At 35.7% G+C, this 23,356-nt stretch overlaps 1 protein-coding gene across 1 annotated transcript in view; it reads right to left on the bottom strand.

Annotated features, from left to right (window-relative positions):
* Nucleotides 1-11,370: 11,370 nt before the first annotated feature.
* Nucleotides 11,371-23,356, bottom strand: part of GFRAL (GDNF family receptor alpha like) — a 53,258-nt gene continuing 41,272 nt past the window's right edge. Inside the window, exons 7-9 of the mRNA XM_039244308.1 lie at nucleotides 13,979-14,074; nucleotides 13,820-13,892; nucleotides 11,371-11,434 (exon numbers count right to left, since the gene is read on the bottom strand). Of these exons, the coding sequence (XP_039100239.1) occupies nucleotides 11,371-11,434; nucleotides 13,820-13,892; nucleotides 13,979-14,074 (233 nt within the window). The remainder of the gene's footprint in view (nucleotides 11,435-13,819; nucleotides 13,893-13,978; nucleotides 14,075-23,356) is intronic.

The raw sequence follows: 23,356 nt of genomic DNA, 5'->3' as shown, positions 1-23,356 counted from the left end.
ATGAATTAATTCTGTAAAATTATAGGCTATAGCAACCCAAAATCTGCTGCATTTCCAGAAACTACTAACAGACTATTGGAAAGAGAAATTAAGAAAGCAATCTTATTGACAATTCCATCAAAAAGAATAAAACACCAAGGAATAAATTCAACCAAAAGGTGAAAGATATGTAATCTAGAAACTCTAAGAGGCTGATTAAGGAAACTGAAGATCCCATCAATAAATGGAAAGATAGATCATGCTCATGAATTGGAAGAAAAGTGTTAAAATGTCCATATTATTCACAGTAATTTATAGAGTCAATACAATCCCTATCAAAATACCAATAGTATTTTGTAAATGACTAACACTAAGATTTTTATGGAACCACAAAAGACCCTGAATAGCCAAAGCAATCTTAAGAACAAACCTGGAGATATTGTAGTCCTTAATTTCAGGCTACACTACAAAGTTATGGTAATCAAAGTAGTATGATCACAGCCCCAAAATGGACACCTAGATCAGTGGAACAGAATAGAGCCCAGAAAATAACCCATGCTTATATGATCAATTAATATGTAATTGTTGAATCACTATGTTGTATATCTGAAGTTTATAGATTAACTATAATTATAAATACTATTACAGTATTGGTAACGATAATCACTATGCTGTACATCTCCAGAACTGATTCATCTTATGAATGGAAGGTTTTACATTTTGACCAACCTCTCTTCATTTCCTCCAGATTCTAGTCTGTGGCAACCACCATTCTGCTGTTCTTAGGAGTTTAGCTCTTTTAGATTCCACATAGAATACTACGCAGCGTTTGTCATTACTTCACTTAACATTATGCCCTCAAGTTCCATCCATGCTGTTGCAAACGGCAGGATTCCCTTCCTACTCATGGAATATTCCATTGTGTGTATGTGTGTATGTATGTATGTATTTGTGTATGTATATCTTCTTTATCCAATCATCCATAGATAGGCTCTTACACTGTTTCCTTAACGTGGCTACTGTGCTGCAATGAACATGCAAGTGCAGACAGATCTTCAAGATTCTGCTTTTATTTCCTTTGGATAGATACCCAGAAGTGGGAATTCTGCATCATATGGTAGATTGTATTCAATTTCTCAAGGAAACTCCATGCTATTTTCAATAGCGGCTATACCAATGAATAATCCCAGCACACAAGTGTTCCCTTTTGTCTCCTTTCATTAGAAAGAAACTTAGCTCTTGTTATTTTTGCTAACAGCCATTCTAACAGGTAGGAGGTGATATTTCATTGTACTTTTGATTTGCATTTCCCTGATGATTAGGAATGTTGAACATCTTTTCAGGTCTCTTTTGGCCATTTTTATAAAGATAAAAAATGTCTATTCACTTTGCCTATTCTTTAAAACTGCAATTTGGTGTTGTTATTTTGTTGTTGGAGTTCTTTATACATTTTGGATACTAACTCCTTATCAGACAGGATTTGCATTCTAGCTGCAAAGCTTTTGCTTTGCAAAATAGTTTATCTCATTTTGTATATTACCTTCTTATTTTGTTGTTTCATTTTTCTTTTCAGAGGTTTTTTTTTTTAATTTTGATATGATCGACTTGTTTATTCTTGCCTTTGTTAGGATAGCATGATTAATTCTTAGTAAAAGTCTATTACATAAAGAATTTAACTCAAACTCACTTATTTTTAGGAATTGTACTTTTCTAAATGTCCTTTCGTATTCATTCAAAAACCATGCATTTAGGGACACTGATGCTCAGCGTCCCTCCTCATCAGGGAAATACAAATCAAACCCACACTGAGATACCACTTCACGCCAGTCAGAGTGGCTAAAATGAGCAAATCAGAGAACTCTAGATGCTGGCGAGGATGTGGAGAAATGGGCACCCTCCTACACTGTTGGTGGGAATGTAATCTGGTGCAGCCCCTCTGGAAAACAGTGTGGAGGTTCCTCATTAAATTAACAATAGAACTCCCCTATGACCCAGCAGTAACACTGGTAGGAATTTACCCAAGGGATACAGGAGTGCTGATGCATAGGGGCACATGGACGCCAAGGTTCATATCAGCACTCTCAACAATAGCCAAAACATGGAAAGAGCCTAAGTGTCCATCACTGGTGAATGGATCAAGAAGATGTGGTTTATCTATACCATGGAATACTACATGGCAATGAGAAACAATGAAATCTGGCCATGTGTAGCAACATGGATGGACCCTGAGGGTGTTATGCTGAGCGAAATAAGTCAGGCAGAGAAGGACAGATACCATATGTTTGCATGTATAGGAGGATTAGGAGGAACTTAACGGAGAACAAAGCGGGAGAATAAGGGGAAAAATAGTTGGGAAGAGGGAGGGAGGGAAACCATGAGAGACTCTTGAATGCTGAGAACAAACTAAGGGCTGAGGCGGGGTAGGGGAAAGGTAGGGGAGTGATGGGCATGGAGGAGGGCACTTGTTGGGATGAGCACTGGGTGTTATATATAAACCAATTTGACAATAAACTATTTAAGGAAAAAAACAAACAAACAAACAAACAAAAAAACCCAAAAGCATGCATTTACCTAACTAGCAGGAACTGCACAAGACATTGCTGATGTACTGGTGAGAAGAAAACAACAAAACTGGTCTATGGCCTCAAGCGGGTTGAAGCTACAGAGACGAAGAAAACTGATCAAATATTACACAAATATATGACCACAAATGTAGTGATGGCTACACATAAGAGGTATACAGTACTATCAAAGAGTTTGCCAAGCTAGTCAGAGAGGCCAGCGACAACTTCCAAGGAAGCAGCTATCCCAAATCTGCACATTGCATGGAAGTTACCTTGGTGAAGAGGGGAGGAAGATGAATGGTAGTGGTGACATGAAGGTCTAGCGGTAAGAATAAAGAGCTTCTCAATTGAAAGGGATGAAAACAAAAATTTTGCAGCTGGAACACAAAGTGTGAATGAGTGTAAAGGTCATAAGATGTTAGCCTGGGGGAGGTAGGTAGGTCTTCACATAGGGATTGCCAGTAAAAAATAATAGCTAACATTTATTGAGCTCCTGTTACCTGCCAACACTCTTAATTTATATGTATCAAGTAATTCAATCTTAACCACTCTATGAAGGAGATACTTAACAATTCCTTAATTATAGATAAGCAATGGAGGCATGGAGAGTTCAAGTAAGTTTCCTAAGCTCCGAGTTAATTGGAATAGAATGATGCACTTCCACACCAGGAAGTCTTGCTCTGGGGACTATGCTTTCCACCACTAAGTTTTAGTAATTATTTCCTTAGGGCTATGTTAAGAAATTTACTATATAGCCTAAGAGCTAGGAGAAGCCATTTAGATGTTTTAAGTAATAGATGGAGAAGTAGGGAGTAACATGGACAGATTGGAGGGACAGGCATGTTTATGAGCAAATAAGGAGCTAATACATTAATCTCAAGAAGGCATTATGGAAACAGGACCTAGGTTCTATTTTAACCAAAACTTTAACATTTTTATATATAGAAGTACTTACCACCAGTTCAGAAGAACAAGTTCTCCCCTGTAGTCAGAGTTTAGAAATGCTTGGTGAGGTAAGCATATCAATACTTTGTTGTTTTTTCTGGTGAACAAATCCATTATATCCAACCATAGGGCAGCAGGGAATCAGATCATTGTCTATTCCTAGTTTCTGGACTCCCTTTCAGTGCTAGAAATAATAAATTACACCAGTCGTTTCTCAACACACACAAGATCACAGTGTTCAGAGTCTTGGGACACTGCCTGTTTCTCCTATTCCCTTGATAACTTTTCTCCTCCACACTGGGAAAGAATGTTTTATATCTAACAATCTCTCCAGATAGGGGCAAAAGTAATCCCCTTGGATTTGCCGATTGCCACAACTTTTCAGGCTTGCAATTTGTCACTACACAATCTGCATTCTCTTTGTGCCTGGTAATTTCCAGGACAGTCCCACCAGCTATTTAAGGCCAAACTGCCCAGATCATCCATTGTTTTGTGTTTTCCTTCACTCTGATCATTTTCCAAGTAGGATCCCACCATTCATTCCATCTTGATCTTCCATATCCTTCTACTGGGCTTCAGGGATCACAATCAGTCCTCAAGAAACTCATCGTAAGCTTCCACCTGTTACTTCCTCCTTGCTCTCCAATGATTATAAATCATGGGCTGGATATTATAATCATCACAGCAGATTAATACTCATGCTCTGGACTATGTCACATCAGTTAAATCTAGAGGGAAGGAGCATGGATATTGAGTAAGTCTAAAATCTCCCAGGTGAGGAGAACATAAGGGTGAGAGCCACTAGATCAGTGTTTCTCTAAGTATGACCTTCAGACCAGCAATGGCAGCATCACTTGGGAACCTGTTAGAAGTGCAAATTCGCACCTTACCTCAGATCAATTAAGCAGAAACTCAGGGATGAAGCCCAGAAAGCCATGTTTCATAAGCCCTCCATGATGAGAACTGAATTTAATCACAGCATTGGGTCCATGCAACTATTGCCTGTGAACCACATCCTGTGGATTTTAGGCAGTTTCCTGCCATAACTCACACATTTCTGGACCTAGAGGTTGGGTTTTACTTTCTTCTTCCAAAATGTTTCTCCTTGTTGCTGCTTCAAAATACCCCCAAATCTTTGAAGAGAGTATCATCAAATTTAGTTACCCATGATCTAATTCTTTTAGGTACTATCCGGAGTCTTTTTGTCATTTACTAGTCTCTTGATTCCCTGTTACTCATGAAGATTCCAGGGCCTGGCTCACTTCCCCACCCCCCACCCCCCATTGCTAGTCTTTGGTGATGCTAACATCCTTTGGGTGGCTTGTTGACTACCTAATACGTGACATTTTAGTCTTTGTTAGCCTCATTTTTAATACCTTTTCCTTAATGTCTCCTTCAACTCAGGCTGACACCCTCAAGGTCCTATTAACTATTACTTGTGAAGTTGATTCAGATCTAATTTTTCTATCTCTCTTGTACCAGCAATCGCACCCAACAACTATTCATCTCCACTGAGACCACAAAGCTTTGACCCTGTCTATAAACTATTTTGGGTCTTCTTAGTCATTGCCAAAATGGTTCAACTAATTTTTAATTAAGTTACCCTCCCCTTCTTCCCTTCATTGAACTTACCTGCAAAAATTCAGTTGTGGTAAAATTCAGTTTTTTATACTTGATTAGCTGATGGCAAAAATCACCCAACTTTGAAATATATATTTTATGACCAAAAATATCATGCCAGGTGATTTAAGTTATTATATAGTAGAAAGCCCACATACACTTCTTAGCATATGCCAAGCAGTCACAATGGATTTATATACTTATTAAAATTTATTCATTTCAAAACCTTCTAAGGTAAATTCTATTAACTTTAATTCAAAGTGGAGGGAACCAAAACATCAGAACTTAAGTAATTTGACCCAAACAAGGGCCAACAAGGATTTGAACCAAGATAAGCTTAGAAATGTTGCCTCTACAGTGTTTCCCTAATAAATATATCCTTTCTCCAAAATAACCCTGTTACAATCTCTCTTCCTTCTCCTATCTATCCCTCTTACTTATCAATTGATGCCCTCACACTGACAGAAACTCCACATACACACCTCCATTGTAATGCTTTCGGAGCAAAACTTCTAACACTGGCCCATATTCAGTGTCTTCATATCCTCACTTAACTCTCTTCACTCCACTGTCTCCACCAAGTCGATAACATCATTTCTAGATCTCAGTGACTTACATTTCTACCAAAACCAAAATTAAGTTACTTGTCCATCATAGATACTTGATGTTTGTGTGTATTTCCTTGAGGACTAATTCTATAGCTACTTCTTTATGTTCACAATGCCCTTATAATGACTTCACTATTCTTAGGAGGCACATTACCTTCAAAACTCACTAAATTAGAATTTCCAGGTAGAAAGCGCCAATTAGGTTTGTTTCAAAATATTCAATATAATAAAGATTGGGGTACCTGGGTGGCTCAGTTGGTTAAACATCCGACTTTTGATTTTGAGTCAGGTCATGATCTCAAGGTGGGGAGAACAAGCCTCCTGTAGGGCGCATTGCATGGGCATGAAACCTACTTAATATTGATTCTCTCACCCTCTGCCTTTCCCCTGCTCATGTGTGCTCTCTCTTTCAAAAAACATATATAATAAATGTAAGCTTTCAACAAAAATATATTCACCTTTTAAAATATTTCTGCAAAGCCAGACAATTATGCAGCATAACAGAAAATTTAGTAAAGTCTCAAAGTATTTTATTTAGCCATCCTAAATACAGAGGCATCCTTTTTTTTTTCAATAGTATTTTATGAAAATAATGTTTTAAATATCATGGAAATGCATCTTTCACAACCCTTTTTAATAACCTCCTTCTAGGGTGCCTGGGTGTCTCAGTCAATTAAGCATCCGACTTAGCTCAGGTCATGATCTCACGGTTCGTGGGTTCGAGCCCCACGTCGGGCTCTGTGCTGATGGCTAGCTCAGAGCCTGGAGCCTGCGTTAGATTCTGTATCTCCCTCTCTCTCTGACCCTCCCCTGCTCATGCTGTCTCTATCTCTCTCAGAAATAAATAAAAACATTTAAAAAAGAACTTCTTTCTGTATGAAATAAAATATTTGTGTTAAAAATATTAAAGAATTGCATAAAGAAAATCAAATCTTAGAAAAGAGAAAATGACTTCATAAAAACACACATAGAATATTAAACTAGAAATTAAAAACTCCCTAATTAATATTGTAAACATATATTCACAACAAACTCTAGGCTTGCAAATGAAGAATTGTACCCTAAAGATGGCTGTTTTATATTTATAACTGTGGTGTTTTTTTGTTTCTTTTCTTTTCTTTTTTCTTTTTTTTTTTGCCTAGACATAAAGAATTTAGAAAAATAGTCTACCTAATTGTCCCTGTTGTCTCTGGTAAAATTCAAGTTATATGCATATAGCAAATAGTCCATTATGCTCAAAATGGATAGTTAACATTTTTCATAGATTAACAGACAAATTGACATAATTATATGTACCAGCTGGAGAAATTCCAGTTTCAAGTTTTATGGCTTTGTCTAAAACTACATCTGACAATCTTGCCTAACTTATTGCTCTTTTAAAGGCCTATTTGCCTTCTTTCAAGATACAATCAAGATAATAGTTATCTTTATCTGTGTGATAAAGCAAAATATATTTTTTTTTTTTGAAACTGACGTGACTGTGCAGAGAATCTTTGGAAACATCCCTTCCACCACCGTAAGTTTCCGAGTGCAACCAGTGTGGTCTGAAGAAACAGTGAAGTCTCAAAGCAGCACTGAGGGAGTAACTTGAGAAACTCAAGTGTAGTAAATGGTTGCAACCTAGTACTCATCTCAAAGTTTTAAGGAGGAGCGCAGTGTGAAATACTAGACAAAGACACATAAAAATACTAGTGGTTGTGCACCAAATGTACATACTAACCTGGCAAGACCTTAAAGCAGTGGTGCTGTCATTTGACCACTGGTTTCTTAGATTTTATTCTTGGGCTGTAGAGCTCACAATTTTGTTCTTTAAAAGTAAAAAGAAACTTTCATTTACTCTTTAAATTATCTTCATTTCACTGTACGTAGCAACAAAAGGGATGCATATTTCAATAAGTCCCACAAAATGTTCTCAGAACTCTCACAGGGAAATCAAAAGTAGAAATATATATGACCCCACCTTCAGAGCAACTACAAATTCCTTCCTTCTGCCTTAAATCCCTTCCCAGCAAGCTTTTCTGATTCACCTTGCTGACTTTCACCTGGTTCCACTCTGCAGATGCCTTGTGCCCGGAACACCTGTACGATTTTATGCACACAATTCTGGTGAGAAAAAGGCTGTGGGTAAGTATGCAGAAGGAGCTAGAGGCACAAAAACTTACAGTTGGAATAGCCAGACTACTAGAAGGAATTTCAAGATTTTAATTCTTCTGAGAAGTCTGTGGTTTGGCAACCCTTCTCCCAATATTTTTTTCCCCAGAAATCACAAGCAACATCTGGTGGTAAACTTGCTTTCTTATCTGGGGAGAGAGAGATGTAAGGAAGATACTAGAAAACCCTAAATTCAATGGATCTAGCTCAGATCTCATTTAGCAGTACTACAGCCATATTTTCTGGTTGGCTACTAGATACCTCCACGTGGATATCCCACTGGTGTTGCAGCCAATGGTCCAAACCTGTAATAATTACCAGGATCATTATTCAGGGACCAAAAAGGAAACAAATAGTATATTTAAATTAGCACAAATTCCAAGTTATCTACAACTGGCTGACTCTAAGAGCAATTGATTTAGGGAGTCTGTACATAGGTGTAGTTGTAGAACAGTAGTTGTAGAACACCACAAGGGGTAATCCAGTAACTCAGGAACTCAAGGCTGGTAACAGCTGAGTTAGTCATTAATACTACTAGTGTTGAAGGGAAAAAGAAATGTGTCTGGAACCCAGAAGGAGAGATTCATATAGAAAAAGTCACACTGACAGAAACAGTGACATTCTGTCAAAGGAGGGATGGGCTCTCATGGAGGGATCCAAGGGAATATCTCCTCCCATCTTCTCGCTATTGTCTCAACCCAACTGGAAGCTTGAAAACAAAAGAACCTGTATTTCATACTGGTCAGCCACATGGTGTATACCCAAGGTGAACAAAGATGGGAACAGATCTGAAGGTAAGTGGCATACTGTCTTTTCCCATTCCAAGTTCACCCTTCCCCTATGCGAACTGATTTTCTAAATAGTGCCATAGTTTATCTAATGGCACAAGTCAGAGGTCTACTCTTAATCTTCCATGATCTTTACAATGTTATTTTCTGAAAACATTTAATCCCAAATTTCTATCCATTCTACTTATGAAATATTTACACACATGCTACTCTCTCCTGTCACCACTACTTCTCTTTAACATCACTCTGTGGACACCCTAGCCTATCATTTCTTAGTAGTACAGAGCACTTTGACAAATTACTGTCTTTATTTGTATGCTTTTCAAGTTTCCAAGAAGACTTTGTTCAGAAATCTATCTTCAGTGCCTAGTACAGTGCTGGTATAAAATGCATGTTCAGGAAATAAGTGTTGAACACATGGATTAATGCAGATTTTCAATATTTATTTCTAAGTTTTTTAATGTTTGTTTTTTTTTCTTGAGAGAGAGAGAGATAGAGAGATAAAGCATGAGTAGTGGAGGGGCAGAGAGAGAGAGAGGGAGACACAGAATCTGAAACAAGCTCCAGGCTCTAAACTCTTAGCATAGAGCCTGACATGGGGCTCAAACTCATGAACCATGAGATCATGAACTGAGCTGAAGTCGGACATTCAACCATTCAACTGACTGAGCCACTCAGGTGCCCAGGGTTTTTGATATTTATTAGCTCAACACTGTAGTGAATTTTTAACAGACTGTTTGACACACCTGTTTGCTATCTTCTGTCCATCATTTACATTTCTGCCTGCTCGTCTATTCTCATTCATATGTTGGATGTCCCTCCCTTATTTCAAATTATTTTGTGGTACTTTATAGTTTTCCAACTCATTCATTAAACAGTTTTTATTAACATGTGTAAAGAAAGGGACATCAGAGATGAATCAACAGATGGTTTACAATTTACTAAGAAAAACAATAATGAAATATAAATTGCAGTAAGACATAGTAGTCTAAAAGGAGGGAAGCACTGAGCAGGAGCACCTAACTGCAGAGCAGGAAAAGGCAGCGGGGAAAGGCTTTCTAGAGGACAGAGGAATGAAAGATGGGGGTGGTTTGCGGGCCATGCACTGCAGGGGCCTGAGAGCCACATTTATAGTATCTTGACTTCTTAGCCACATGTTTAAGGACCTTTTGTGTCTCAGCCATGGTGTTTGTCAGTTTTATGTTCCATATTTTCTCAATTTGGACTCCCTGTCAAGAGACAGCTGATTCTTTAAAGTTCTCCAAATGCTGCATGTGGATTCCTAGTCCTGCAACTCTGCCCCCAGTGGCCTGTCCATCTTGCTGGTCTAGGAGACAGGATTCTCTTTTGAAAGGGCATCATCTATGTCACATGGTCCTCACCTTCTCTGCTGTACATGAACATATTTCTAAAAGCAACTTGACTTTTTTTTCAGTTTTCCAGAAACAGTTTATGTTTCTGCCCATGTTAATATAGCAAGCCCATGTTAAATGGCAGGGAGTGGGGAAAAGAGAAGTGCCTACATTCTCCTCAGATAACGTAGAGAGCTCAAAGATCCTGCAATATGTAGAACTCCTTGAGGCAGATTTGTGACTCACCAAATCATTCTTGCCTGTTTTTAAAGATAAAGGATAGCTTTGTTCAGGTACTTTGAGTAATTACAGCCAAATGTTAACTTCAAATTTAATTTAATGTAGACTATTTAATCTGAAGCAGAGTAAACAATAGAAACATAGCAATAGATATGGGACCAAACAGAAAAATATTTGACCTTTAAGTGTGAATATATCACTATTTATCACTATGCTCAGATTATTGAATATTTGTGTCTCTGTGCCACTGTAGATAATGAAACCTCCTATTCATTTATAGCAGTGGGTATTATGTGATTGTAGGCAGCTGAAAAACATATATGTACCAACAACTAAACTAACAAACACCTTTTTCACAATTTTCTAATCACAATTGCAGTCTGGTGTCAAATCAGGCCACAAGTAATGTATAGAAACAATATAGAATGTAACAATTATAGTATTATTTTATTACCTCAGAAGTTCATACTAATTAACACAGAAAAAAATAAAATGAAGTATGTCATTATTAAAATGCACATTGATTTTTTTTTCAGGCAATGTGTTGCTCTACATTTTTGTAGGTATGAAATAAAGATATCAAGTTAAAAAAGTGAAATTCAACAGTATTTAAGTTACAAAAGACAAAGACACCATGATCTGTGATGTGAAAATTAGTAATAATACACAAATAACAAATTATACTGGATATATCTATTAGCACTTTCCTTTTGGCAAGCCAATGGGAATCTGTAAAATTAATCAGAAAAAAAACCCTGCTAACCATAATATATTGTATTTTGATGCAAATAATTACTAGTATATGGATTCAAATTTATCATGAAACAAATCATGCAGACTGTAACTTGGGATAACACATTTTGCCTTCAAGGGAGACTTTAATTTTCTACCAATGTCACAAAAGATGCTACCATACATTTTGACTCCAATGTTTTCTTAAGAAAAAAGTAAATCTAGCATCATGCCATATTACAATTTCTTATATTATTATACTTAACGATCTAGTATCATTAGATCCTTCTTCACATTTTCCTTATTGATGGCAGATAGGATATTCTGTTGACTGGCAATGAAGACTTCCTGTAAAGAAAGTGATTGTTAATGATCCGTGACTCTTAATGAATCATAAGTCCTCTAGTATTTGGACTGGTGAATGATCTCTTGTTTGACTTGATATTCTGGAAGTTCTATATAAAAGTAAAAGTAAACGTTAACAACATGCCATTTTCATGATTTTATAAATGAGCTTCTATGTACTTATATTTTTGGATGGATTCTATGCCCGGAGAGAAAAATATAATTAAGTTTCTGAACGTAAAGTCCCAATGGTTAAATATTCTATGGTTTTTCTAAGAAGCATCATGCATTTAACTGTGATTGCCAAGGAATCATTTTTTAAAAGACTCTTTTAAGTCACATTTAAGTTTCAAATTGCTTATCTTTATGTAATATTTAAGTTTTAAATGATTGGTTTCTCTGAGAATTTTTCTGAAGGTTTAGGGTTGTTTTAATTTTGCATAATATGAAACAAATGTAAAAGTGCTAACCTATATTGCAGAAGGTATTTACGTGGATTAAACCTGACCACCAGGAGAGTGAACAATGCCTGAAGTGGTTCTCAGCCTTCTTTCATTAAAGAGGCACCAGTCATCTCCAGATGTAGGGTAACATGAATTCTGTTGTTACTGATGCTTTTGTTTGCTATGTTCTTTCCATGATGGCTTGTAATTTTGTCATTTACTTAACCCTAGATCATTTACTTTCTGGATCTTTCAGATTAAGGGTTAAGAATCAATTTTAAATTGTACAGAAAATAATTTGTAACTCAATGTGGTATACTTGAGTATGAATGATTTGCCTTAGAATACACATTAAATTCAAGATTTTTGTCTAAAACATCCCCACTGTCATGCAATCAAGGGAGAGGCCTTTCTATGCAAATGAGAAAGGAGATGAACTTACAGCCAACACACAGGGAATTTCACTAGGCAACACCTTATTTATCTATGGCACGATAGTAATCTGTAAAAACTCATTAGTCTATGTGGTAGATATGAACTTTATATATTAGGTTTGTCTAAGAAATAAAGATTCAGAACCATTAAGATAAGATTTTTGCCAGGCTAGAAAACCATCTGTGTCTCTCTGAACAATATGTCTGTAATGGAATGTCTAGGTAGGCCCAGTAATTGAACAGTGCTCTCAAGTATTTTGAACCAATAAAGTTAAGTTTAATAAATGCCATTTTCCCCCTTCGAAAATGATTCTAATTATTTGGCCTTTAAACTGTATCTTGGAACCCAAGGAAACATCTTCCCATATAAATACAGCCTTTAAGTTCTTGGAGAAAAGAAATTTGTTAGGGTACTGGTGTTGGTAAGCACCAAATTAATGGTTCAGTGGAGTGGGATCCAATAGGTAGATGTTACATTAAAAAATAAATACATTTGAATATTTTTAGGCAGAACATAGACTCATATGCCTGACCTCTTTGTATTGCCCTATGCCTCTTCACTAAGGTCTTTCATGTTATCTGCCTGGTTTTCAAGGCCTTAACACACAAGATTTAAGGAAGAGCAGTACATGTACATGCATTGGGTAGTTTACTGAGTCCTCCTCTGAATGCCATTGGAGAAATGTCTATTGCTAGTGCTCTTCCCTAGGCCTAATCGTATTGATAAGTACTTTATGTGTGTGTGTGTGTGGGGGGTGTATACACGATATATATTCATATATGCAAACATACATATATTTCTTCATTAAATGATACTCAAATTATATGCAAATATACACACATGTATAATGAATAAGAAAATGAACATCACTGATTAATAAATATGAAGGTTTTTTAAATGAAAGGTAAGCAAATGCACACCATTTTGTATCTATTTTTCAATGTTAAATAAGTGGAAACATTTTAGGCCTTGGACATTTAGAAACCTAGAGATTGATATATTTCTAATATAAGTCTCGCATGGCTGCTGGAACAGTACTGCATGCCAGAAATGAGGGCAGCCAAGGAAACAGATTTGGAAAGAGTGAATGAATGTCAGGAAATAGTAATAAGTCTTTCTACGGGTACCTTGGGAGGCTTCATTAAATCTCTCTTTTAATAATTGTATATTAAAACATGAATAATGTTTATTAGCATATAAGAAATTAGAGTGAAGAGGAAATCTTCAGGTAAATATAAACTGTATGAAGTACACAGCAGCTCCGTTCTGTAAGATGATCAATTCTGCAAATGATTTGAATAAGGAATGCAGCAAAGTTCAACTTGGATTTTGTAGGAAAACCAGGGAAAAGATTGATAACAGTTTAATTGGGGGGAACAATGCACATGTGCTTATAAAATGCGACATAAAAAAAAAATCTCCCTGATCACATTTCTCTTGCATGTGAAGACTTAGAGTATTGTTTCCATGGACCTCTCCCACATTAAAAAATGATTTAGTATGTCTTAACAGAGAAGATTTCATTCTCAGGCCCTTTGTAAAGTCTGCCATTGTGAAATGTGCTTTAACTAGGCTGATTCTGTTCCAGCCCTTCCCTTCCGAGTTGTATCCAGTTACCTCAGCTTGAGCATAACCAGGAGAAGGATTCCACAGGTGACTGTCATGCACATGACAGCATAGATTACTTCTCCTAGAAAGAAAAGGTTTAAAAAAATTAATGGATTTTTAGAGAGAATAAATAGTAAAAATAGAGGATAGATTTCTTTTTTAACTGACCATTGAAAGGGGAATGAAATCCACTTAGAGTTATTTCCTTTGCATGTTTTCTTTTACGCAATGCAATGCCTTTGACATTAGACAGAGTTGGATAATCTGAAAGAGAATAATGAAAATGAGATTACAGTATTTAAGTGTTTCACATTACTTTTTCTCCATAGGTTGTAACTTGCTTTGTATTATAAGGCAGCGATTTATTTTTCACACTATCTTAATAAAATCTGATAGATGAGGATAAAAGTGGGAGCACTTTCCTTACATTTTAACAGCTCTTTTTTCTACCTTTTAATCAGATCATTTCTTTACAGAAACTGTTTTGTCTTTTTTCTTTCCCAAACCGTGATTAGAAAAGTAGATTAAATTTTATGACAGTTCATTGCACCTTATATAGAGACTGGGGGCCAGGGGTGGGAAGCAGCAACTTTAGGCTACCCATTATGATATAGAAAAGATTACTTTTTCTCCCCCAAGAGTGATAGTTTTTATGTGCCTTTAATGATATCAATTTTCCCTAAGACCCACTGTATTTATGAATTCCTATAGAGTCTCTAAACTGCAATCACTCTGTTCACCCCTCCACTCAGACTTCAACATCCAACTTTACTTATTTCCCTATTCTGTCTCTTTTAAATTCCTTCAATTTCTATTGTTGTTACCTATTTTTTGTTACACTTAGGGGAAACTCCTGGTGACTCTATAGCCCTAGTCTTCATGGGAAAATTTTGCTAAACACATTTCTACTTCACAATTCACAAGAGAAAAACACGTGATCCTTAAAACTAATTAACAGGCCCAGTTTAGGTGACTTTCACTGATAATTTGAAGTGAAATCATCCTAGCCTTGACTCAGTTCAACACAAGTATGAATGTCGAACATACCAAAAGCCCAATAACCTATTTCTTTGATGATGAAGATTCAGGTAGGATTTTAGTCTTTCAAAAAGGTGCAGGGAGATGAGATAAGTCTTCTTCTTGAGAGAAGATTTGCTCTCCTCTCTGATTGTTTCATGAATTTTAGAACTGCAAGACTACGTATGAGTAGACTGTTGTTTGTAGAAATTAGTGCATCAAATAGTGGATAATATATCTGATGACAATGAGTGACAGGAGGCTCTGGGTAGGAAGGGAGATGGGGAGATGTGTTAGCCCTAGTCCCATTCCACCCTCTCTCCATCTCGGGTTGCTGCGGTTCAGAAGCCTGCTGTTGGAAGCCAAGATTTGAGGTCTATGTTAAGAATAATCAGCAGACAACTTCGACAATATTGTGGGCAACTTGTGCAGTTTCCTCCATGTGGAGAGAAGTGTTCTGCATATCATATATGTACCACAAGATTGTTTTATTGTTTCTGCTCTTGTAGTTATCTACTAGACCATATATGTTAATGTAGATATTTTTTCTTTCAACAATGTATTAATTTCTACCATGTCAATATTTAACCTCAATTACAGTAAATCCTATAGCTGTATCATATTCTGTTACCTTTAACCCACTGTCTACTTAAATGTGGCTTTAGGTGTTGTGTGTTTTCAAGTATTTTGTCACTTTTGTGCTGAATGTTGGTAATTTAATACTGCTTTAATTTACTTTTCAGGAAAAAACTCATAGACAGTTGTAAACAAACAAACAAAAAAGAATAATCAGCAGAAAGCACAGAAGACAGAGTTCAGATCAGTAACAAAGATCTCAGAGTGGGGTCAAGAGAAGGAGCCAAACATAAGAGGTGGAAATGTGAAGATTTTGTTATTAGAAAACCTGTTTTCGAGAAGTCTAAACTCTAATACAGTGAAAACATTTTAGTTCAACATTTTTAAGTCTCTGATTTACATATTGGATCATCATATATTTCTAGAAGTTTTTCTTAGGTACTAAAAAATCAACCTCTTCTAAATGTAAAAGGAATAGAAGAAGAGTGTGCAAATTTCTTTGTTTGTTTGTTTGTTTTGTGGTTATAAAATACTTTTTCTTGTTCACTAAAGTTAGAATGGTAAAATTGAGCTATTTCAAATAATACCATTTTTATACTAGTGGTTCCTTTATTGGAAGAATTTTAATCAAAATCATCTTACAAATTTAATTGAAACCAATTATATTAAAAGTTTATACTCAAATAAATTCAGAATATGAAGGGTAGTTTTAGTTAAAAAAAAATTCTATGTTGGGGTGACTGGGTGGTTCAGTTGGTTGAGTGTCCAACTCTTGATTTCAGCTCAGGTCAGAATTCCAGAGTCCTGAGATAGAGTCCCATGTCAGGTCTATGCTGGGTGAGGAGCCTGCTTAAGATTCTCTCTCTCTTTCAATTTTTCTCTCTCTTCCCCTCTGCCCCTTTTCCCCACTCATGCTCTCTTTCTCTCTAAAATAAAAAGGGAAAGAAAAAGGGAAAAAAAGAAAAAATCCTAGACATTTTGTGATGTTTTAAACATTTAAAAATTTTTAATTCTATAACATTTTGAGGCAGGTTCATGGTTCAAATGTAAATGTATATAATGTACATTGGCTAATTATTTGAATGCCATCATTTTCCTTTATGAAATTCTATCCCTAAGTACATTTGGTCTAGTTAGGTACAATGATTCATCTTTGCATAAGAAAAAAGGTTACTATTGTGACAAATTAGGCTACTTTTTAAATATATCTGCTGAAAGTGATTGTTAAATATTCACCTAGCAAAATTTAGAAAGAATCGTCTCATTCACTAAATTTCACTCACATGGAACTCATTAACAAAGTTATAATAGATCAATGACAGAAATGTTAGCTAATGATCCCAGTGAAAATTTTAATGTGTCTAGCAATCACTCCACAATCTTAAATATTGCCCCCTAGGAGGATACCGAATATCAGTTAGAGAGATTAATGTTACAGAGGGTTTCTTGGCTACTGAAGCCCATTGGAGATTCTCCTCTGCCTTTTATAAACAGTGAGGTTTACAGTGTTTTATAACCATGAAATTAAAGTCGGCACAGTTAATAACCAACCTCAGTCCCACACCATCTGCTATATTTATAGATAAACACTGTCAGTGACTTGTTTATCTTAACTTGTACCCTAGAGGAGTTAAACACTATTATGAACTATATTGTAAAATCCCTGTACATTTGACGGGAAATCAAGATTAATTTCAGCCTTATGTTAAGAACAGATTTAAATAGTGTTCTCCCCAAATGAGCTACGGAGATGTGACCATTTCTTCTTTTTTTTCCCCAAAATCCTTGTGCAGCAGTGGCTGATGGCTGATGGAATCTAAAACTTTATATAATTTACACAAAATGGTAAATACATCACTAAAGATATGACAGATCATATACAAAATAATGATTTAAAAATAAATGTCAGAATATTTGAAATAGAAAGTAAATATAATCACAAAATGCAAATTTGTAAGCCTTCAACTAAAAGGTTACATACACAAGTCTGCTTAGCAGACAAATTTTGCCAAAAAGAATTTTTTCATAGAATAATTTAAAAAATATATTTTATAGTTATTTTGTTAGTGTATCATGTGGCATAGTTAAATTTTATTGTCTTCTTTTCATTTTTAATGAAAAGATTGCCAATACCATGGCAATATCATAGTGAGAATGAAAATTCAAGGATGACCTTGCATGTCCAAGGATTGGAGCCATTTTTAATTTGGCTATTATTTTCTCATCTGAAGATATTTCAATTCCCAAACTGGAAATGAATTTTGAATTTTTTTACCTAATGGTCAGTAGTGAGATTCCATGTCTCATGGACTCTTTCATTTATTAGTATATAAAACCTTCTAAGATGAATCTAAGAAGCATTGCATTTGGGAAGAAAGGAAAATATATAAACATCTTTAAGTATGAAAAAACAACACATTAGTAACGGGATAAACTGAGGTATTAAAAACATCCAATAACAATATAACACCACTGTTGCTAAAATGTATGTTGTAAAAAGTAAATTGAGCAAATGATATGCTTGACCTTAATAGACATGACATGTATCCACAAAGCACATTCATTTTTTTAGTTCATAAACTTCATAGAAGATAAAACAATGACTTAAATGTATCTTCTTGCACTATATGTGGGTAAACAAATGGTTGCCAGGGGTTAGGGAGAAAGGGACACTTCGAGGTATGAGCTTGTTAGTTTGCAATTCTCAGGAGTTCCCTGGGTGAAATCTATAATCAGGCCCCCATACACAGAGGGCAAGGAAAGACTAAAGAAAGAGGCAGGCCACTTCTGATTTGTAGGTGGCTGTTTTAATAAGAAGGAAACTTATATATGAGATGTGTCCTGGGCACTCACCCACCAGAATCTTAAAAGTTTATATGGCTGTCTTAAGTGGGGTTCAGCCACATGGACACTCCATATGGTCTCAACAACACATTGCTCTCTCAAGGCTGCATATTTGAAACAGCTCTGGCTATGAGAACAGTGAGTAGAATGTATATTCCAAGAACAGGGAAGGTGGCAACCATCCTCCAATTGTCCTGGTATAGCTCACATGTCAATCAGTAGTAATATCTTCTGGATGACCTCCTCCAACATACTCAAAAGGTACAAAATTTCAGTTATGCAAAATGAGTAAGTCTTAGAGATCTACTGTACGTCATAGTGCCTATTGTTAGCAATGCTATATTTTACATGTAAACATTTTCTCAGAGGGTAGCTATTAAGTTAAAAGTTCTTATCGCACATGCAAAATAAGCAAATAGAGGACAGGAAGAATCTTGGGGAGGTGACAGAGATGATACTTATGGTATAGTTTCTTGGAGTATATTTACCTTGGAGCTCATCAAGCTGTATACATTAAATATGTACAGTTCTCTGTATGTCAACAAAAACAAAAGCAAAAAATGCATCCTTGGATAAGTGTACACTGCAGAACATTTGCCTTGATCTTTTGGCATGAACCAAAAACCTCAGTGTAGTGAATGACGGTATTGACGAGCCTGGCAACTGCCCTTTGGCTCTTGGTTGAACGACAGTGTTGTTCACACATCTAGTAGATTTGCTTAAAGATTATAGTGAGTCTCAGCTGTACTATCTAAAATGTTCTACATATTTCTTAAGAGTTTCTGCAAATAATGAAATAGCAATTGAGACAGCAATTAGCATGCAAATTATGTATTGATATCAGATAGCCAACACTAGATTAGATAAATATACTATGATTGCTTTACTTTTTAAGTGTATTTATTTATTTTGAGAGAGACAGAGACAGTGCCAGTGAGGGAGGGGCAGAGAGAGAGAGAATCCCAATCAGACTCTGTGCTACCAGCCTAGAACCTGATGTGGGACTCGAACCCATGGACCATGAGATCATGACCTGAGGTGAAGCCAAGGGTCAGACGCGTAACCAACTGACCCATGCAGGTGCTCCACTATGATTGATTTGGAAGGCAATACTTTTAAATTTTGGAATTAAAAATATCCATCACCTGTGAGCTCATAAAAAACGGATATAAAGATATAGATTGAAAATTTTACCGAATATTCAGAGTATATGTTAATAAAGAATAAGTATGTATGTATAGTAGAATTACAAAATTGGATGGGATTCCTTAGATGATCTAATTCAAACTTCCCATTCTTCCTCACTGCTGACACAAGTAAACACTAGTCTAGGAATTAGCCATTTAACACCTTCTGTCTTTCCACTACTTTTGATGGTCAGTTCTAGTTAAAATATAAAATATTCGTATAGATTGTGTTTTTATCAGCTCATAATGATATACCTACCTTCTTTTGCCTAGCCTTCTGGCTGCTACATATATGTGTGTGTTTGTGGAGGGAAAGAAATCAGACTGTAAGGAGACCACATGGAGCAGTGCTTTTCAAACTTTAAAATGAATCTCGGTTGACCTTAAAAGGCCAAATCCCATTCAGTAAGTCTGGGGTGAGGCAGAAATTCTGAATTTCTTACGACTTCCCAGATGCTACTTCTGCTGACAGAATACACACACACACACACACACACACACACACACACAGAAAGAAATGCACATACATACTCATCTAATACACAAAATGCTTTGCTTCTGTATATATGGTGCTTTATATTTTAAAAGGCACTTTGACAAACACTGTTAAACTTTATAACATCTAGCCAAATAGGAATTATTAGCTCAACTTGATAAAGAAATTCAGACTCAGAATAGTTGTCTTGTCCAAGATCCCAAATTTGGTAAACAGTGAAGATGTAATCTATCAAAATCTTCTATTTTTTATATATATGATCTACCTTTATGGAGACCAAAAAATACGTAAAACACCTTCAGTGTTGTCCAGTGTGGCAGCCAACTGGATTAAGAAATAAACTTGAAAAGTAATAGGGGCAAGTTGTATTTGATAGTGTTGCACAATAAGAAGCATTTATTAGTAGTATCTGCTTGTCAATATTCATGATCATATATGTTTCTGTTGCTGAAATCTGCAGTAAAGGTGACATAAAGCTAACAACTAAAGCGTCTGAAATGATTCACATACACCTTTAAGATGTTTCAACTTGTGCACCCTTCTGAGATATGTTCATCATTTTCAGTGTAATCACATAAATCAACCACTTTAACTTTAACATTTAACAGAAATTTAAAAATAATAAATGTTGCAATTTTCAAGGTAGTTATCTTAGACTATGATATCAGTAAGAGGATTTTCTGTTTTTCCAGATGTAGAATTAGGGCTATGCATAAAGCTTTCCAAGTGTTTACAGGCAAAGGGCATACAAAGAATAATGCACAAAAGATCGGTTATAACTGTTTAAAATCAGACTTGGCTATTTCTTTGGTTGCTATAATCTGTGTCTACACTGATACAACCTGAATGTTAAATAAAAATATAAAATAACCCCACTGTTTAAAAACTGCCTCTATCTGGAATGAATTTATTGGGATAAAGTGTGTTACTGAAACTTAAGAGTAATTTTTACCTTGAATTATTTTATACAAACACTAGGAGAGCTTGTAATGAGACAAGGGTAAGATAAGAGTGGGAATAGTTTACACTCTATGTAATCAATTTCATAAGGTTTTGTTTTTCTATATGGAGGTTTCTAATACACAAATTTTTTTTAATGAAAAAGTATATGTGACAATACATTAATTGTCCAGATAGCTTTTGCTCTCTGATGTTTCCACTTGGAATTGAATGATTCCCTAATGTCTTCCCTTTGGAAAGTGTGTAAGACTTCACCTGGCTAGCTTACACAATTTTTCATAGGCTGATTGAAAACATCAGGGAAAAGAGAGTTAGGGAAAAATGAAGAAAAGGAATAATTTTTGGAAAGTCTTCATAGCCATTTGGAATGATGAAAGAATTTAGAAAGCTTTATAAAATATTGAGATTTAAAATGGAAAAAATTAAATAATTGTAATATTTCTTCCCTGCACATGAATTAGCAAATTCCTGGAAGAAAGCTGAATTTAAAGGATAATATATGTTGTTAGTTTTCCTTAGATAGCAAACTTCCTAAAATTAGACACCATATTTATTCAAGTTATAATATAATATGACTATCATAATGTCATGCCTATGCAATTATCTAATGGCCAAAAAGCAGATATTAGCAATGTTATATTTGAAACAGTACATCTGTCACTGTGTAGTGACATACACCAAATAGTGTATGATTATATGATGTTTAATTATTTCTTTGACATTAACCAAGGGTCATTAGACATATTTTTCACATATTATCAATTTTATAAATGAAAATTCAGTGTCCCATCTGTAATGCATATGGTCACCCAATCAACAATAATGTGTTAAGAAACAATTTGCCTGGCAATTAATTCTAATGATCAGGTTTGTTATACTGATGGGCAAAGAGTAAGTATATTCATCGGTGGATTAGGAGATATCCAAGAGCAAAGAATATCTCTAGGCTTCAACCCTCTGATTTATAAAGTCAAACTAGGACACCTAGCTTTACAAGATTTTCTTGAGGATGAAAATATTAAAACTCATATTAGTATAAACAGGGTTATTGGAGATTTCCATGAGAAAGAAGGTGCAATTATAGGGACAAAGGGAAAGGAAAACAAGATTAAGAGAAGGGATTCCTTTGAAGCTTCCTTTTCCCTTTCTATTATCCTTTCTTTCCTTCCTCTCCTTGGAAAGATCTTCTTGGGCCAATTCACTGAAGTAGAACCCTCCAATATTCTCAATTTCAAAAACCTGATTTCAAGTACACAAGGTAAATTCAAAGGTTGTTAGAAGAGGCAGAGTTATCTAAATGTTTTCTATGAAACAGTAGTCCTATAGAACCCTTTTATGTGTAAGCCAAATAAAACCTTTTATTAGTAAATGAGTGGAAAATTTTAGATTAGACAAAATAAACTCTGTCCTTTTTATTTTTTCTGCAAGTGTTTTCTAGGGTTTTGTTGTTGTTGTTGTTGTTTTGTTTTTTTACTATACTAGAAGGGACACTTTACCTAAATTTATTTTCTCCATGGAATATATCTAGGAACCCAATTAAAAAGAACTTAGTAGGGGCATCTGGGTGGCTCAGTTGGTTATGCATCTGATTTTGGCTCTGGTCATGATCTCGAGGTTCGTGAGTCTGAGCCCACGTCAGGCTTTGTGCTGATAGCTCAGAGCCTGGAGCCTGCTTCAGATTCTGTGTCTCCTTCTCTCTACCCTGCTCATACTCTGTCTCTCTCTGTCTCTAAAAAATAAATGTTTAAAAAAAAATCTTAAAAACAAACAAAAGCTTAGAAAACATGTGTATATGTGATTAATAGACAAATATTTATGTATTTTGAGTAGGTATAGGATGTTTATTGAGGATAATTATTTTTATTTAGTCAATAGAAAATCAGAAAATATCATACTCATAGTATTTTGTATTCCTGAATATAGGCACTATTTATAATTCTTTCCTCTATTAAGCTTACACATAAGCACCTGACACCACAATTTCTCTTGTTCTCTACTCTTGAGAGTTAAGCAAATTTTTCAACCTGTGGTTTGGGAGATCCTGACCCCCAAATGCTACTCCTCTTGCCCCTTAGAGAGATTGGTGTGATGCAACATTAATTCCACATTTGCTGCCAGTTAATCTGCCATACTTCAATTTCTCAATTTGTCCTCATGGGACATGGAGAATTTAAAATCTGCCCTCTACTTAGGAGACCCATTCCAGCAGATGAGAATGAGTTCATGGATCATTTACACCTAGTCACCTAGGAATGTGCACAGGACCATGTAGTCCATGGTCCAAACCACCATATTTGGACCCAAGTAAAGATTTTCCAGGTAAGTAATTACTTCCTCCTTCAAAGCTAGCACCCTGGCAGTCAGCATAGGGATATATTGGTAGGATGATACACAACCTCACTCTTAGGAAGTTCTCAATCTAGTTTCAGGTAAGGGAAATAATTTAAGCAAAGGGAGGTGGGAACT

This window comes from Hyaena hyaena, unplaced genomic scaffold (genome assembly GCF_003009895.1).
Source record: "Hyaena hyaena isolate Hyena2069 unplaced genomic scaffold, ASM300989v1 scaffold_242, whole genome shotgun sequence".
Taxonomy (NCBI): Eukaryota; Metazoa; Chordata; class Mammalia; order Carnivora; family Hyaenidae; genus Hyaena; species Hyaena hyaena.
Note: the sequence above shows the minus strand (reverse complement) of the source record. Positions and strands in the feature narration are given on the sequence as shown.